General features: G+C 49.4%; 1 protein-coding gene across 1 annotated transcript; it reads left to right on the top strand.

The window, feature by feature from the left end:
- Nucleotides 1-2,374: 2,374 nt before the first annotated feature.
- On the top strand, nt 2,375-15,960 carry TCF15 (transcription factor 15). The gene is made up of 2 exons (XM_083619244.1): nt 2,375-3,005; nt 15,360-15,960. Exons 1-2 carry the CDS (start codon nt 2,511-2,513, stop codon nt 15,435-15,437), a joined length of 573 nt encoding a protein of 190 aa, XP_083475370.1. The 5' UTR covers nt 2,375-2,510; the 3' UTR covers nt 15,438-15,960.
- The last annotated feature ends 465 nt before the right edge of the window (nt 15,961-16,425 follow it).

Below are 16,425 nucleotides of genomic sequence, written 5' to 3'. Positions count from 1 at the left end.
TATTTATTTATGGGTCATCTGGTGCTGAAGTGACTTCAGATCAGTCCATTACAATCTCTTGCAGTCTAACAGGATGGCCCCTCTGGAATTTGTCACACACAGGCTGCACATACATACACATTCATGACATGGGTGTAGCCAGGATTTTTTTGGGGGGGGAGCAAAAAGTAGTAGAGCTTTTTTGGGGGAGGTCACCCAAGCATGGTTGAGCTTCTTTTGGGACATAGCCCCCCCAAATTTGTTCAGCTTCTTTTGGGGACATCACAGGTAAAAATCCCCCCCAAAAGAGGACATTTCAGGGTGTGGGGAGGCTTCTGCTGGGGAGGCAGAATCTCAGTTAATTGAGTATTTTTAATGCTTTTTCAATCCTTTTTGAGGATTTGGGAGGAGGAAGCTATGGCCACGGCTCATCTGTCTGTGCTTTGCATGACCTCTTATACATCCTTTCACACTTATGCATTTGGAGAGGATCCTTAAACTGGCACAGAGAGAGGGGGGGAGAGACTTCAAAAACAACACAAACTAAATAAATTAAAAAATTAAAAAATTGTCCAGTAGCACCTTAGAGACCAACTAAGTTTGTTCTGGGTATAAGCTTTCGTGTGTCATGCACACTTCTTCAGAAGAAGACGAGGAAGACGCCTGTGAGTGAATTTGTTTTTTGTGTGTAGATCAGTGCACGCTGACCAACGCACAGTCTTTGCGGTAGGGCTCTGCTCCGATGGGACGACAAACCGGTAGATTCCTATCTGCTGCAGCCTTCCTCCATCTTCACAGCCGTTGTAACATACCGCTTGTTATTATCCGCCTGTTCTGCCGTTGAGGACTTCTTGGATCATTCTTCGTCTGGCTCCTTCCCTTTGACCTTACCACCTTGGGTGACCCTGCTGGGAGTACGAGATTCCCGATGGCTTCGCTCACAAGGGTCATAGGAACATGCAAGCCCACTCACCACGACAATTTGTCCAGCGAGTGGACAAATCTTTAAAAATGTAGTATAAACACTGATAACTGGGAAACACTGGCCTGCAAGCGCTCCAGTTGGAGAACAGCCTTTACCAAAGGTGTCATGTACTTTGAAGACACTCGAACTCAGAAAGCAAGGTGCTATGAGGAAGGCACGCTTGGCAAATCCACACCGTGATCAACTCCTGCCCGGGAACCAATGTCCCCACTGTGGAAGGATGTGTGGGTCCAGAATTGGCCTCCACAGTCACTTATGGACTCATTGTTAAAACCCTGTTTATGGAAGACAATCTTACTCAGCTACAAGGGATCGCCGAAGAAAGAAAAGAACACCTCTTCAGATACAGTTATACCTCAGGTTGAATATGCTTCATGTTGAGCGTGTTTGATTTGCGCTCCGCAATAGCGGAGCGCGTTACTTCCAGGTTTTGCTGCTCGCGCATGAGCAGATGCTCAAAATGACATCACACGCATGCGCAAAAGCGGCGAAAAGCGACGCGCCCGTGCGCATACGTGCCATCGCTAGTTACGTTTGATTCTGGATGCGAACGGAGCTCCGGAATGGATCCTGTTCGTATCCAGAGGTACCACTGTACACAGATACAGCACAAACTGTTATCAATACAGGACGTAGCATTTTACATTGAAATACAGGACACGTGTGTTTTTGTATGCAATGTTTGGGAGGAAATAAGACGGTAAATAAGGAAATCAGCCCTGAGTGCTCACTGGAAGGACAGATCGTGAAGCTGAGGCTCCAATACTTTGGCCACCTCATGAGAAGAGAAGACTCCCTGGAAAAGACCCTGATGCTGGGAAACTGGAGGGCACAAGGAGAAGGGGACGACAGAGGACGAGATGGTGGGACAGTGTTCTCGAAGCTACCAGCATGAGTCTGACCAAACTGCGGGAGGCAGTGGAAGACAGGAGTGCCTGGCGTGCTCTGGTCCAGGGGGTCACGAAGTGTCGGACACGACTAAACGACTAAACAACAACAACCAGACGGTAAATAACAAATAACAAACTAAATATTGATGTATGTAATTTTTATTTCTTAATTATATTTAGTGGTAGTATGGCTGTATTGTTTTTTGTAACATAAAATCATTCAATAAAAATTATTTATAAAAAAAGAGAAATACAGGACACTCTTGTATTATAACAGGACGGGTGGCAACCTTCTACGCAAACACTGGCGGTGGATGCGACGCAGCGACACATCCGCTTTGCCCTGCCAGACGGCTCCAGATACCGGATCAAACCCGTCTTCCCATTGGCCAGGCCGGCGAGGGATGCTCCGCTCCCCGCGCCGCGATTGGCCGGCGCGCATTCCACCGTGGCCGCTCGCCTCCGCCCTGCGCCTTTTATAGCTATATCTAGACGGCGCCTTGGCTAGCCCGGCAGAGCGCGGCTCCGGGACGCGCGGCGAGGCGTCGGCGAGAGTTCCCCGCGTCGGACGCGCCTTCGCGGGGCTCGGGCCGCGCGCAGCGCCCGTTGCAGAGAAGCGGCGGCTCTCCTTTCCTCCCACCCCCGACGGCGCGGCCATGGCGTTCGCGCTGCTGCGCCCGGTGGCGGCGCGCGTCCTGTACCCGGAGCTGCGCCTGCTGTCCGAAGAGGACGACGCGTCGGAGGACGACGAGGAGGCGCGCAGCGGAGGCAGCAGCGACGCGTCGGAGCGCTCCTTCGGCTGCTGTCCAGCCGCCGCCCGGCCGTCCGGCGGACCGGTGGTGGTGGTGAAGCAGCGGCAGGCGGCCAACGCGCGCGAGCGGGACCGGACGCAGAGCGTGAACACCGCCTTCACGGCGCTGCGCACCCTCATCCCCACCGAGCCGGTGGACAGGAAGCTCTCCAAAATCGAGACGCTGCGCCTGGCGTCCAGCTACATCGCGCACCTGGCCAACGTGCTGCTCCTGGGCGACGGCGCCGACGACGGGCAGCCCTGCTTCCGCGCCCTGTGCGGGGCCAAGGGAGACGTGATGGAGCCGGGCAAGCAGCCGCGCAGCATCTGCACCTTCTGCCTCAGCAACCAGAGGAAGGGGGTGAGTCCTGCTGCCCGAGGGGGCTGCGGCTGCGGGAGTCCAGGATAGCTTAGAAGCGCTCAGCCCTCGGGTTCCTAATCCTTCATCTGGAAGCATGGGCATAGCCAGGATTTTTGTTGGGGGGGGGGAGAGACTTGCTGGAGGGGCAGAACCGACCCGATGGGTCAGTTAAGTACAGTGGTACCTCGGGTTACATACACTTCAGGTTACAGACTCCGCTAACCCAGAAATAGTACCTCGGGTTAAGAACTTTGCGGCACAGTGGCAGCAGTAGGCCCCATTAACTAAAGTGGTAAAGGTAAAGGGACCCCTGACCATTAGGTCCAGTCGTGGCCGACTCTGGGGTTGTGGCGCTCATCTCGCTTTATTGGCCGAGGGAGCCGGCGTACAGCTTCCGGGTCATGTGGCCAGCATGACTAAGTCGCTTCTGGCGAACCAGAGCAGCACACGGAAACGCCGTTTACCTTCCGGCTAGAGCGGTACCTATTTATCTACTTGGACTTTGGCGTGCTTTCGAACTGCTAGGTTGGCAGGAGCAGGGACCGAGCAACGGGAGCTCACCCCGTCACGGGGATTCGAACCGCCGACCTTCTGATCGGCAAGTCCTAGGCTCTGTGGTTTAACCCACAGCGCCCTCAGGTTAAGAACAGTTTCAGGTTAAGAACGGAGCTCCGGAACGAATTAAGTTCTTAACACGAGGTACCACTGTATTTCTATTGCCCCCTTCCTTGGCTACACCCATGCCTGGAAACAATTACTCAGCAGCACTCTGTGCATGCTCATAGGCATGGTTTGTTTGGCAATCATGGCCCCTGTTGCAAGGCAGGGGCCTGGCATTCAGAAGCAACTCCCCAGGGTGGGGAGGTTTATAAAAGCCCTCATTTCCCAGGGGGCTAGCAGATCGTTCCCTTATACACAGGTCAGTTTTGCTTCTCCTGGGAAGACCCTAGGTGGGAGGCAGGCAATCGCCTCCTCCTATCAGCTAAGGGGATTCCAGTCAGGCCAGCAGAGTTGGTTCTTCATTTGATGTGTTTGTATATCCCTGTGCTTTTGATAGACTGCGACAAACAGTGCTTGACTCCAAACCCTCTGTTCAGGGCCAGAGCTAAGACTTGAATCAAATGTGATAGCAATAATAATAATAATAGCAAACAACTTTTATTTATATGTCACCCTCCCCTGCCGAAGTCGGGCTCAGGGTGGCTAACATCAAATATATAACATTGGTATAAAATCAAACAATAATTAAATTACTTCCTAGAAACAGGTCAGAATCAAATTAAAGCCTAATTAGATGGCTTCCCGCAGGGTTAGGGTTGGGGACAGTAAGTGCTCATCAGGAGAGGGTGCCTCTGGACATGCGCAGAATGGTTTTCTCTTACTGTTTAAGCAGGGGTGTACACCTGCACTCACCAGGTTGGGGGGAAAACGTTGGAATTCCTGGCTTCTCCAAAGGCTTCAGTGCGGAAACTTCCAATGCTAGAAGTTTATTCCCCTTTGTACAGATGGGTAGACTGAGGTTGGGAGATGGTGGCTAGCCCTTAGTCCATTGATGAACAAGTCTAGGTCCTGATCTAACACCAGCCCTCTACAATTATTTTTATTGACTGCATTTATACCCCAGCTTTTGGCTCCTCCTCAAGTGTTGCATACATCTCCCCCTCTTCATTTAATCTCCACATCAGCCCTGTGAAGTCGGTTAGACTGAGGGGCCATCACTGGCCCAAGGTCACCCAGTGAAGCTCCATGACAAAGGTTGTAGTTCGGAAACTGCAACCACAAACCTCCAGGATAGCAAGACACAGCATTAGTTCTGCGTGTTTGCACATACCGCCTGTTTTCCATCTACTTCCTGCATCTCCCCACTGCAAAATAGTGATTGGAGGGCTGTAGTCAGACATGGCTTCCATCTCTACCGGGCTGGCCCTCCTGGACCCGGCCGACTCTTCTGACAGTGGTGAGATGAGGAGGCTTTGGGCTTCATAACTTGATGGTGGGCCACTTGCATAAAACAGGATCCCGGAGTTGAATGATCTTTGGTCTGATCCATCTGGGCAGTTTTTTGTTTTTCGAGGTAGTTAGTGCAGCCAACACATCCTCAAAATATTTGAACCTCCTACAGACAATCAGTTGGCACAGCATTCATCCTGATCTGCTTATATCAGGGGTCAGCAAAGTTTTTCAGCAGGGGGCTGGTCCACTGTCCCTCAGACCTTTTGGGGGCCTGGACTATATTTTGGGGCAAAAAATGAATTAATTCCTGTGTCCCACAAATAACCCAGAGATGCAATTTAAATAAAAGCACACATTCCACTCATGTAAAAACACCAAGCAGGCCCCACAAATAACCCAGAAGTGCATTTTAAATAAAAGCACATATTCTACTCATGTAAAAACATGCTGATTCCTGGACCATCCTCGGGCCAGATTTAGAAGGCGATTGGGCCGGATCTGGCCCCCAGGCCTTAGTTTGCCTACCCATGGCTTATATGGTGGTTAGGGTGCGCCCAGTATTTATTGAGCACTCATCCTGTTCTGCTTGGCGGCGGGGGGGGGAGTGTCTCCACATCTTCCCCTTCAGGCACTCCACACTTTTCGATCCACTTTCCAAGTGCTTGTTTCAAAAGTGGTTTTGTTGCGCCAGGGCAACAGAACCATTAAACCCATTTTATTTGTGCACACCTGAAATTCTGGGGTACAAAACAGACAGTCTGGAGGCATCGCCAGTCTGAGCTGCATTTCCTTGTAGGAGGCGTTGGTTAGATCAGGCATGGTTCCCTGTTTTTCCCCTGAAAACCCAGTTTTCAAATTACACTGAATATATATGTTTCAATGGAGATACGGAAATAAAACACCCAAGAAGACGCACAATGGCAGACAAAAATCCATTTCAGCTGCTCAGTCTTTTCCAGATCACTTTGTTTTCTCAGTTGTCAATGGAGAAAGTGATAACATTCAGTTCCTGAAGAGATATCCTGGTTCCAAATAATGTTTTTTTGCATTTGCTTTAGGGACCCTTGTTGTTGTTCTTTGTCCTGATTTAGTATAAGGCTGCTTCCAATATTCCTTTATAAGGTTGCTTGCAAGCTGGGGTTAGTTTGGGTTTATATATATATAGAGAGAGAGCAAACTGTGGCTCAGCACTGCCATGGCTTGGGCTGTTGCATCACCCACAGAGTCTACTGCTTGTAGAATGGCAACCAGGAGGTCTTTGGGCAGACAGAGGTAGAAGGAAGAATAACAAACCATGGTTAGCTTGTGTGTGTCTGATGCAGAACATGCAATAGTCTATGGCTAGTACAAACCATGGGCTATTGTTATGTCTGAACCAGCCTATATATTCAGTAATGGTTGGGGGGGGCAGCATAATATCACCCATTGGGTGACGGTGACCTTTAGCATCATGGAGGGCCAAAGGTTCTCCACCCCTGATCTAGGGGCTGTCCATTGATTCTGGTGGGGTTGGTATCCTATTATGAAAACTGGGACTTGCCCCTTGATCTCCAGCGTGACAATGACATGGGGAGGAAGGGGTCATTCTGTTCTTGCAGAGTTGCCTAAAAATTCTTTAGGCCAAGCCTGTTTAATGTCTGCAGGTCAGTTTTATACTGATGCTCTTTTGCACCAGCAAACATTTCACGCTTGCATCTCCCGAGGGGACTGAAGGATTTGCGCCAACGCGTGAGCCTCAGAGCATCTTTTATGAACGAGCTTTTGCTGTCTTCTGAAACCTTGTAGGCTAGGGTTACCAGACATCCCCGGTTCCTGGGGACACTCCCCGGATTTGCAAATCTGTCCCCGGACAAATTCCGTCCCCGGAATGTCCCCAGATATGCAAATCTGTCCCCAGGAAACGTGGCAGTAGCAGCCTCAGCAGCCCGGAGCCAGCCTGGTAGTGCAGTTGGCTCTGGCTGGCTTCAGGAGATGCTCACTGCCGTGGCACCCACCATTTTTCCTCGCCGGAAGTCCCCATATGATGTGTTACCAGTTCAGGCATAGGCATGATGCTCTGCCTAAGACCGAGGAGTCACAGCTAATAATAATTATTATTAATAATAATAATAACTTTATTACTTATACCCCATCTATCTGGCCGGGTCTCCCCAGCCACTCTTGGCGGTTCCCAACAGAATATTAAAAACACAATAAAACATCAAATATTAAAAACTTCCCTAAACAGGACTGCCTTCAGATGTCTTCTAAAAGTCAGATAGTTGTTTATTTCCTTGACATTTGATGGGAGGGTGTCACTGCCAAGAAGGCCCTCTGCCTGTTTCTCTGAAACCTCACTTCCCCCAGCAAGGGAACCACCAGAAGGCCCTCAGAGCTGGACCTCAGTGTCCGGGCAGAACAGTGGGGGTGGAGACGCTCCTTCAGATATACTGGGCCAAGGCTGTTTAGGGTTATAAAGGTCATCACCAACACTTTGATTTGTGCCCAGAAACATCCTGGGAGCCAATGTAGGTCTTTCAGGACTGGTGTTATATGGTCTCAGTGGCCGCTCCCAGTCACCAGTCAAGCTGCCACATTCTGGATTAGTTAGAGTTTCTGGATCACCTTCAAAGGTAGCCCCACGTGGAGCGCATTGCAGTAGTCCAAGCAGGAGATAACCAGAGCACGCACCACTCTGGCGAGACAGTGCGCAGGCAGGGAGGGTCTCAACAGACTAGACAGTTCCATGCTAACTGGACCTTCTGTGGCAGAATGGGGCTGTGCGACTGGCTCTTCACCAGAAAGTTGGTTGTCTGAGCCCACCCAGGAACAGCTGTGGGCAGAATTCCTACATTGCAGGGGATTGGACTAGATGAGCTTGGGGGTCCCTTCCAGCTCTAGAATTCTATGATTCTATTTCGAGCTGCATCTGCAGCATCCTGTGTTCCTTATCGGGATTCCTAGATGTTAACAGGACCACTAACAGCAGGTGAGCTTCACAGGGAGACTGATTGTGTCTCTGTGTAGTCTAGCCTCAGTAATCAGGACGCATGTATCATCTCCTCATCTTTGGGTCTTTGCAGCACTTTAACAGAATGTCAAGAGAATTCAATTTTGTTGGGATCAGTGGCTTTTAACACGACATTTTCACAACATGACATTCAGCTGAATTTTACAGCCAAAGTGTAGAATCCAGCAGCAGGAATAAAATCATATTGAACATTCCTGCGGTGTAGGGGGTTGGACAAGATCAGGCATAGGCAAACTCGGCCCTCCAGGTGTTTTGGGACTACAACTCCCATCATCCATAGCTAACAGGACCAGTGGTCAGGGATGATGGGAATTGTAGTCCCAAAACATCTGGAGGGCCAGGTTTGCCTATGCCTGGACTAGATGATTCCTCGTAGTCGCTTCCAATGCTACAATTCTGTGATTAGCAGCTCCATTCAGTAGCTTCTAATTATTGGAAGAGCACATGGGTTTTATGTATAATGCCCAGTCTAGCATCTCTGGTTGCAGGGAAAGACATCTGGTGGTCAGCAAACAGACAACTGTATTGATTTTCGAAGAGCAATGCTCTGCTCCAAATATTAAGCAGTCTTCACCAATCCAGTGCCCTCCAGATGTTCTGCAACTGCAACTCTTCCCCAGCCACCATGGCCAATGATCAAAGATAATGGGATCTGTAGTGTGAAGCAACTGCACAGGTTGTTGGAAGGAGAGAGGGGAATGTTGGCAGAATGACTGCGGTGTGTGGGTTTTGTCCTTCAAGCCATGGTACTTTCAACTTCCAAAAATGGAGATGATGATGAGGGGAGCCCAGGATATGCTTGTGTTTTGTTTTGTTTTGAAAAACTGGCTCGATCGAAAAGTTTTCTTTTCTTTCTAAGTGCTGGGAAGGAGTGCGACCTTTTTGGGAGCTGGCTGTCATTCCAGACTCGCTCCGGCTTCCGGCTATTCCCCAGCTGGTGATGACATCATGACCTTCGCCATGGCAACCTTCTGTGAGGACATAAGCAAGACTCCTGGCGGGGAGAGGCAGGAAGGGCGATGCTCCAGGTCCCATGCCCCCTTCTGCCAAAATGGCCATTGCTCTTAGTCCCTTAAGGTCTGGGCGCATCTCCTCCCGCACGTCACATGCTGGAACATGCTGGTTATGTGCTTTCTCCAACCAGAGATGGCAACCCGGCTGCCCCATTGCACGTTGCTGAAAGGGGGAGAGACGGTAGATCAGCTTGCATGAGTTTTGCGTGCAGAAGATCCTGGGTTCAATCCCTGCTATCTCCAGGCACAGCTGAGAATGACCCCTGCGTGGAACCCTGGAGGGTCTCTGCCAGTTGCTGTGGGCAGTACTGAGCTTTGTGGAGCCAGGAGGCCAGACTAAGAGTGCAAAGCAGATTCCCAGGCTCCATCGGGTGTTCAGTGAAGGCGGTGAAGGTCCTGTGTGAGTGTCTGGAGGGGGTTGGGGGATGGATGGTGACTAATGGATTGAGGCTGAATCCTGACAAGACAGAAGTATTGTTCTTGGGGGACAGGGGGTGGGCAGGTGTGGGGGACTCCCTGGTCCTGAATGGGGCAACTGTGTCCCTGAAGGACCAGGTGCGCAGCCTGGGAGTCATTTTGGACTCACAGCTGTCCATGGAGGCACAGGTCAATTCTGTGTCCAGGGCAGCTGTTTACCAGCTCCATCTGGTACGCAGGATGAGACCCTACCTGCCCGCAGACTGTCTCGCCAGAGGGGTACATGCTCTAGTTATCTACTACTGTAGTAGTTACCGTATCTACTACTGCAATGCACTCTGCATGGGGCTGCCTTTGAAGGTGACCCGGAAACTACAACTAATCCAGAATATGGCAGCTAGACTGGTGACTGGGGGCGTCAGCCAAGACCACATAAAACCAGTCTTGAAAGACCTACATTGGCTCCCAGTACGTTTCCGAGCACAATTCAAAATGTTGGTGTTGACCTTTAAAGCCCTAAACGGCCTCGGTCCAGTATACCTGAAGGAGCGTCTCCACCTCTATCACTCTGCCAGGATGCTGAGGTCCAACTCTGAGGGCCTTTTGGCGGTTCCCTCATTGCGAGAAGCAAAGCTACAGGGAACCAGGCAGAGGGCCTTCTTGGTAGTGGCGCCCGCCCTGTGGAACGCCCTCCCACCAGATGTCAAAGAGATAAACAACTACCTGACATTCAGAAGACATCTGAAGGCAGCCCAGTTCAGGGAAGTTTTTAATGTATGACATTTTAGTGTATTTTTGGTCTTTGTTGGAAATCACCCTGAGTGGCTGGGAAAACCCAGCCAGATGGGTGGGGTAGAAATAATAAATTATTATTATTATTATTATTATTATTATTATTATTATTATTATTCATGCTTCCCCTGCAAAAGCCTCTCCTCTCAAGTTTGAAAAGCAAAGGCGTTCGCTCTTTCCGTTTCTCTATTTAAGGCTGGGAAAATGAGAAGCCTGAAAACTCATTTCTCTATATTTCTGCTCCACTTTGTAAGTCCTTGTCACCGGAGTTTAAAGCCCTCTTGAAAATTTGTCAGCATCAACTGGAAGGGACCATGAGGAAAATCTGGTCCAAGTGCAGGAATCTTTTGCCCAGTGTGGGGCTTAAGCCCACAACAATGAGATTAAGAGATGGGCCATTGACGTGATCTAGCAGGCTCTTGCATTCTTATTCTTCCTGGGAGGCAGAAGGGGAAGGTGAGGCAGCAGCAAGGTTGGCACTCTGCAAGCACACAAGTGGAGCCAATTTCCCTCCAGCAAATCTGCACTGGGCAAACCTCACCCCAGCTTCACCCCTAGCCCTTACCCTCCTGGTGATCAGCAGTGACACAACTGACAACAGCAGTGACTGTTGGTGCACCAACACACTGTCCGCTGCTGGGCTGATCCAGAATCATTGGTTGTTCCAGTATGTGTGTGTGTTTGTGTGTGTGTGAAGGCATTATTCAGAATAGCGCCTTGCGCAACCCACTAAGAAAGATTATAGCACAATAAAATTCAGAACAGAAGCAACTGCACAGTTACTCACAATGCAATTAAAGCTGGAGGTGTAAATGATTATCAGACTTTGGAAAACCTGGTATTACTAAGTCAAGATCATCATTTCCTGTTGCATTAAACTTAAATTCAACAGAATTGATGAACTTGACCCAGTGGTACCAGGTTTCCCAAAGTCTAATAGTCTTGCCCACCTCTTGCCCCCTTGTCTTTTGGTGGCCCCATAAGTAATCCACACACCCCCAGGAGGCAGTACTTTGGGAGCAGATGCCCTAGAGAATTCTGGGACATGGGTGTTGTTAGAGGGCGGCCCAGGGTGACTGAACCTTGTGTCTTTCACACTGGGCTTTAGAAAGCGTTATTTTCGCTTTGCTTACAGTGCTGGTGAGACCCCAGCTACTTGCCGTCGTAATTTGCCCAGAGATATCTCTACGCTTTAAGTAACGCACATACCCTGAGCCCTTTCAATACCTAGTAATGACCCTGTTCTGAGACCAGTGGCAGGATTCGGGCTCTCAAACGTCAGCAGCACCCTGTGTGGCACTAAAATTTGGTGACCCCCGCCTCTTGCGCTTTGTTCTGCGGCATTGCAGTGGTGCCCGCTGCGGCCAAACCGGGCACGCCACCCTAAAACCGCCTCTGCCAAGGCATTCGGATCGCATGAGCGCTGGCTGCTGGGCTGAGATGTCACCTTGAAAGGAATCAAATGGTGCATTGCAGGAGAAGGTTCAGCCTGGAGAACACGGTGCCTTTCAAGCCAGCTAGGCTGCCATGAATGACTTTGGGGTGCCAAGTGGCAAAAGGCTTAAACTAGCCTGGCAAAGCCTCACCCACCAAGACTGAACTCTCTGCTCCCCAGTTAATGTTGTTGTTTAGTCGTTTAGTCGTGTCCGACTCTTCGTGACCCCATGGACCAGAGGAAGAGTTTGGATTTGGATTTGATATCCCGCCTTTCACTCCCTTTAAGGAGTCTCAAAGCGGCTAACATTCTCCTTTCCCTTCCTCCCCCACAACAAACACTCTGTGAGGTGAGTGGGGCTGAGAGACTTCACAGAAGTGTGACTGGCCCAAGGTCACCCAGCAGCTGCATGTGGAGGAGCGGAGACGCGAACCCGGTTCACCAGATTACGAGACTACTGCTGTTAACCACTACACCACACTGGCTCTCCGTCACGCCAGGCCCTCCTGTCTTCCACTGCCTCCCGTAGTTTGGTCAAACTCATGCTGGTAGTTTCGAGAACACTGTCCAACCATCTCATCCTCTGTCGTCCCCTTCTCCTTGTGCCCTCCATCCTTCCCAACATCAGGGTCTTTTCCAGGGAGTCTTCTCTTCTCATGAGGTGGCCAAAGTATTGGAGCCTCAGCTTCAGGATCTGTCCTTCCAGTGAGCACTCAGGGCTGATTTCCTTCAGAAAGGAGAGGTTTGATCTTCTTGCAGTCCATGGGACTCTCAAGAGTCTCCTCCAGCACCAGAATTCAAAAGCATCAATTCTTCAGTGATCAGCCTTCTTTATGGTCCAGCTTTCACTTTGATACATCACTACTGGGAAAACCATAGCTTTAACTATACGGACTTTTGTTGGCAAGGTGATGTCTCTACTTTTTAAGATGTTGCCTAGGTTTGCCCCAGTTGGTGAGTGGAGAGTTAATCCTGATCTCTGCAGGATTGTAGAGTGACAGCAACTGGTGGGCAGGTGGATGTGGTTTGAGAGGTGGGAATGGTCTCACCAGCTAGTGGTCACCAACCCCTGCCACAGATAATTATCTTTGCATGCATTGGTTTGTAATTAGCTTTTTTCTTTCTTTCTTTTTTTCATAAACGAAAGGAAATATTGCTAGGGGTGGTGGGGAGGGAGTTGTCACAGTACCAATCTGGATTGTCCCAAAACGTGACCCCTACTCAGAGTTCATTAGTTGAAAATGTCTTTGGCAATGCAACATGCAGCTTAGGGCTATGCCTGCAAGATGGTGAGCCTTAGCCCTGGTGGGGGGCAGGTGTAGCCCCCCAGGCATCTCTGACTTGCCCCCAGGACTCTCCCCAGGTCACAGCCGCCCCCTTTACCATCCCTGTTTTGCCCCATCCTCAAGTGCTTTTTGCTTGCCTAAAAAGATGCTACGTCTTGCTTGCCTGGAAAGAGGACAGTGAGGGTTGTGCAAACGTGACGCCGCTTCTGTACAAAAGGCATTGATTGCCCTGCCCTCTTTGGCCCCTGGAATGTTACACAGACGGGAAGGTGGCCCTCCATCTAGATTATCCTCCACCAGGGCCAGGGCCTTCTCAGTGATGGCTCCGACCTGGTGGAATGCTCTGTCCCATGAGACCAGGGCCCTGCAGGATTTAACTTCCTTCCGCAGGGCCTGTAAGACAGAGCTATTCCGCCTGGCTTTCAACTTGAACTTAGCCGGATCTTTTATTCCCCTTCCTTCCCTCCCCCTCCCCTTTTTAAGAAGATTACCCGCTTTGGGATCCCACAGCTAATTCTCCCCTGGTCTCCTCGCTGGCCCAAATAGGACTAATTTAGCCAGCTGGCCCTGGTGATCATCTAATGTTTATTGGATGGATTTTCCCCCTAAATTGATTTTTGATTTTATTGATATTTACACTTTATACCGTATTTTAGGCTGCTTATTTTGTAGCATCAATTAAGTGTTTTAAATTTGTTGTTAGCTGCCGTGAGCCCGGTTTCCTGAACCGGGAAGGGCGGGGTATAAATAAAAATTTATTATTATTATTATTGTCTGAAAAGAGCCCCCACCCTGGCATCTAGGAAGCTGAGGTTCAAATGGGGGAGCCTGCCGCAATTTCAGGCTTGTGAGTCCACCGGGTGAGTGAGTGACTTCCGGCCACCTCCAACATGCATCTACCTTGGGGGGTTGTTGTGACTGTTGCAAGATAATGCAGGTGAATTGCTTTACTTGCTACATTTCTGCTTCCTCTCCAGGGAGCTCAGTGTGGCATGCATGGTTCTTCCCCCCCATTTAATCCGCACAACAACCCTGTGAGGTAGGTTAGGCTGAAGGACAGTGAATGACACCCCCCCCCTCGGTCACTACCCATTGAGCTTCATGGCCGAGTGCTGATGCAAACCCTGGTCTTCCACAGCTCCTAGTCTAGCACTCTAACTGAAACTGTTAGAAACTGAAATATAAAAGCTAATCGGCAAATAGCACCTTAGGTTACGGATGCCACAACGGAATGTTTCCCATTTCCCCCATTTTTCCCTGATGAGATTTATTGCTATTACTATTCATTTAATTTCTATACATCTTTGAATTTTAAAGAAAAAAAATATTCATTGCTGTTTACCTTAAAACATAACACAAAACAATCGAGAAACAACTGATTCAAGCCTCAAGGAAAATATTTCAGATCCTTCTCTAAATGACAATTTGCTTTACCGATATTTATTTATATGGAACTCCTATTTGGGGACTTCCCTGGCTTTTTCCTGGCCCATGTAGGACCAGTCTAGATAGTTGGCCTTGGTGAAGACTTGACGTTTTCATCCCCAAAAAAGTTTTTGATTTGAGTTTCCACTGAAATGAGGCTGTATTTTAATGTTTTAATGTTGTATTTTAATCTTATTTTTAAGTTGTATTTCAATCAATTGTTTTTATATTGGGTGTTAGCCGCCCTGAGCCCGGTCTTGGCTGGGGAGGGTGGGGTATAAATAATAATAATAATAATAATAATAATAATAATAATAATAATAATAATTAGCCTACTTCATTTATGTAGCTGCCACAGAGCAGAAGGACTCTAGGAAGGCAGTGTGGTGTAGTGGTTAGAGTGTCAGACTTGGACCTGGGAGATTAGGGTCTTCGCCTACCTCACAGGGTTGTCATAGGGATTAATTAAAGAGAGAGGTGAACCATGTACTCTTTGGAGGAAAAGGCAGGGTATCAATGCAATAAATAAGCTTTTCCGCTGACCTGCTTAAGAAAGCTAGAAGGGCCAGCTAAATGTCAGTCACTAACCTGGCATCCAGAAATCTCCATGTGGTCATGATTGGGCCCGTGCCAGTCGCAAAACGTGCCCGGTGCCCGGGGAATTTCTTTTTTTATATATAAATTTTTATTAGTTTTTTAACATATCATTTTCAACAGTAATTAAACATACTTTTACATCTTATTCAATTTTTTTGACTTCCACCAGTCCTGTCTCAAAATTTTCCAATCTAATCTCTCAGTGTGCATTTCTTATTCCCCCTATTACATTTCTAACTCATAACCAATATCTCTATCTTTTCCTACTTTGGAACACTTTGTATATTTCTCCTTACAAAACTTCTTGTAGTCCTACTAGAGCAATTTGGTGCCTGGGGAATTTCTAGCACTGACTCCAACCACTGCACCCCACAGCCTTGGGCAGGTCCGGCGCTGCTTTCAACGCTTTCTCTGCCTTCCTTCCAGGGCATCCGCCGGGATCTGGGCGGGGGCAACTGCCTGAAGGCAAGAGGCGTGGGCCACCTGAAGGTGCTGCGGAGATGAGACGAAGCAGAGACAACCGCCTGTCTGAGAAGCCAAGGTGGGCTTGACGCCTGGGGCGGCTTGAGTTGGATGTTCCTGACTGGGGCAAGAGGGTAGGGTGACTGGAACCAGGGTGGGCTTGGTGCTGGCGGGTGACAATCTCCAAGATGACAGGGAAGCTGGCCCTGCGGACTCGGGGGAGACGGGAGAGGGTGGGAACGAAACCCCCCAACTGAGCTGCGGCACAACGAGGGATTGTGGTTTGCCAAGGAGAGACGGACAAGCCATTCCTTGGACTTCCGCCCAGATCCAGGAGGAGTCACTCCGCCACCGGTGCTTTTCCAGTAGGGGAGAGGGCACGAGAACTTAGTGGATCCCGGGGGGGGGGGTAGCAGGGGCTCCTGAGACCTCTAGCCTACTTTCGAACGGACAACATTGAAACAGAGCTTTATCCAAGATGATTGCTGGTCCGTATGATCACTGTCAGTAGTTGTTGTTATTTCCTCATTCAGCAGGGCTCGAAAATAAAGTTATTTTTCACATCCTCGGGTGACTCTCTGTTTGCTGCTGCGTCCCGGAGTCTTCCCTTATTCTCAGAGGCTCATCCCACTAAGGAGAGCTCGGCTTGGCCTCCATCCCACTTACTAATAAAAATGAAATGGTTCTCAATAAAATAAAGCAAAGCTAAAGAGCAGAATGAACTGGTGCTGCGGCAAGTTGGAAGCAGCGTAAGGTTGGGCATTATCAGGGAACAGATTTCCGTAATGTTTCTAGCTGAGAACAATTCCAAAAGGGGTGTGTGTGTGAAATCGTAGAACTACAGGGCTACAGGACTATGGCGGTCATCTAGCTCAACTCCCTGCAATGCAGAAATCTTTTGCCCAGCGTGGGGCTCGAACCCACAACCTGGAGATTGAGAGTCTATTGCTCTACAGACCGAGAATCTGAAGCGCCACGTGATTCGAGCCTCAGGCTTACGAACTGAGCTATTTGATCCACATCTCCAACA

The sequence above is a fragment of the Podarcis filfolensis genome, assembly GCF_964270895.1.
Source record: "Podarcis filfolensis genome assembly, chromosome: 6".
Taxonomy (NCBI): Eukaryota; Metazoa; Chordata; class Lepidosauria; order Squamata; family Lacertidae; genus Podarcis; species Podarcis filfolensis.
This window is presented reverse-complemented; position numbering and strand designations above follow the sequence as displayed.